This window comes from Sphaeroforma arctica, assembly GCF_001186125.1.
Source record: "Sphaeroforma arctica JP610 unplaced genomic scaffold supercont1.7739, whole genome shotgun sequence".
Classification (NCBI taxonomy): domain Eukaryota; class Ichthyosporea; order Ichthyophonida; genus Sphaeroforma; species Sphaeroforma arctica.
Window position 1 is genome coordinate 1 of NW_014032819.1, and position 1,364 is coordinate 1,364.

The 1,364-nt window shown below is 51.9% G+C and overlaps 2 protein-coding genes across 2 annotated transcripts; both read left to right on the forward strand.

Moving 5' to 3' along the window:
- Positions 1-61: 61 nt before the first annotated feature.
- SARC_16277 (hypothetical protein) lies at positions 62-740 on the forward strand (the record flags this gene model as incomplete). Its single annotated transcript, XM_014289610.1, has 2 exons — positions 62-378; positions 467-740. The coding sequence occupies 2 exons, from the start codon at positions 62-64 to the stop codon at positions 738-740; spliced, it is 591 nt and encodes a 196-aa protein (XP_014145085.1).
- Positions 741-812: 72 nt separating this feature from the next.
- On the forward strand, positions 813-1,282 carry SARC_16280 (hypothetical protein; the record flags this gene model as incomplete). Its single annotated transcript, XM_014289611.1, has 1 exon — positions 813-1,282. A coding segment is annotated over one exon (470 nt), but the record flags the coding sequence as incomplete, so codon positions are not given.
- Positions 1,283-1,364: the final 82 nt, after the last annotated feature.

Below are 1,364 nucleotides of genomic sequence, written 5' to 3' on the forward strand. Positions count from 1 at the left end.
GAATACAGAACACAAACATATGTGCTACACACACATATATATATGTATTCGCTAGTTAACAATGCCACAGCACTACAATAGACCTAGGTCTAGTCGATTCATAACACCAGAACTCCCCTGTGTAAAGGAAGCGCTGGGGCAGCTCAACCAGCGCTCCCTCTCAGGCTCTTCGTTCCCCGGTACACCAACGAAACGCCGAACTGTCTGGACGCCACGTCTAACTCCAAAGCGGTTTAAGACTACCCCTACATCTTCCTGTAGCATTGTAAATGCACTCCAATCATGTAAGCCAAATGTTGCCATACAACATCTCTCCCCGAGCGGTACCCCAGTACCCCCAGGATACCCTGCCCCCAGTTGCAGCCCTACTTCAGCAGCGTGAGTTTTCCTTCTTCTTTGCCGGCCGCGCCCGCGGCTACTACTCCTCCGCCACTACCGCTGAGCTGATTTCCATCTATATGGCCAGCGTCGCTATTATTACACAGTACTATCCAGACAAAGAGGTTGACCACAAAGTAGCCTCGGAGATCTCGGAACGAAACAGTGTTGTTGGCCCAATAATGCACCTCACTAAGTCCCCCGGTGGTGCACTAGGCCCCTACCTGTACATGTCCAAACACGAGATAGACACTGATCCTCTGGTTCCATACCTTTACAAAAAGCTACTTACCATGAACATACCACAAGAGTGGGAAGCCCTTGTGCGAGAGTTCCTTGTGTTGTTACGCAATGCTGGTTGAGCTCTGGAATACCGTGCTGGCGAACCCAGTGTATGACAAACAGACATTGATGCCCCCGACCACCGCCTCGTTATGCTCTTCCAGAAGGCAGATATTGGAAACAACCGCATTCTGCTGCAGCTGGGTCGCCTTGCCCTGGCTACGGGGTCCCCTATGTATGTATTCTGGTACACGCGCTACAGATCAGATCTCCCCCTAACCAACTGGTTGGCGCTGACTACAATTTCGGGGCTGGGAGGCGTTCTGTGTCTGGGCCTATTCCTTGACCCGGAGGACGATGTGGCCCTGGGTGATGAGCTGAAACTATCCGCCATTGGTGTTTTTGTCAAAAGTTACTGTAGGGGCGCACAAACTCGTACATGGTCGCGTCGTCTGCGAGGGACACTCGAGCCTGGGACGGTAAGAAGATGGATCCTGTTGCAACATGTCGGTGCTTTGGCCCAGCACTACAGGGAATGGCAAAAAAATATAGCTACCACCATACCGCCGCGCTACTATCGGCTGAAAGAGCTGTTTGTGCTACCTGAAACCAGGGCAGAGTGGTATACGTGCTTTGATGTGCTGGGGCGCTTTTTGGCCTATGCACCGTACTTTGATAGGTGGGAGAGGCGGAAACTAGTTGTG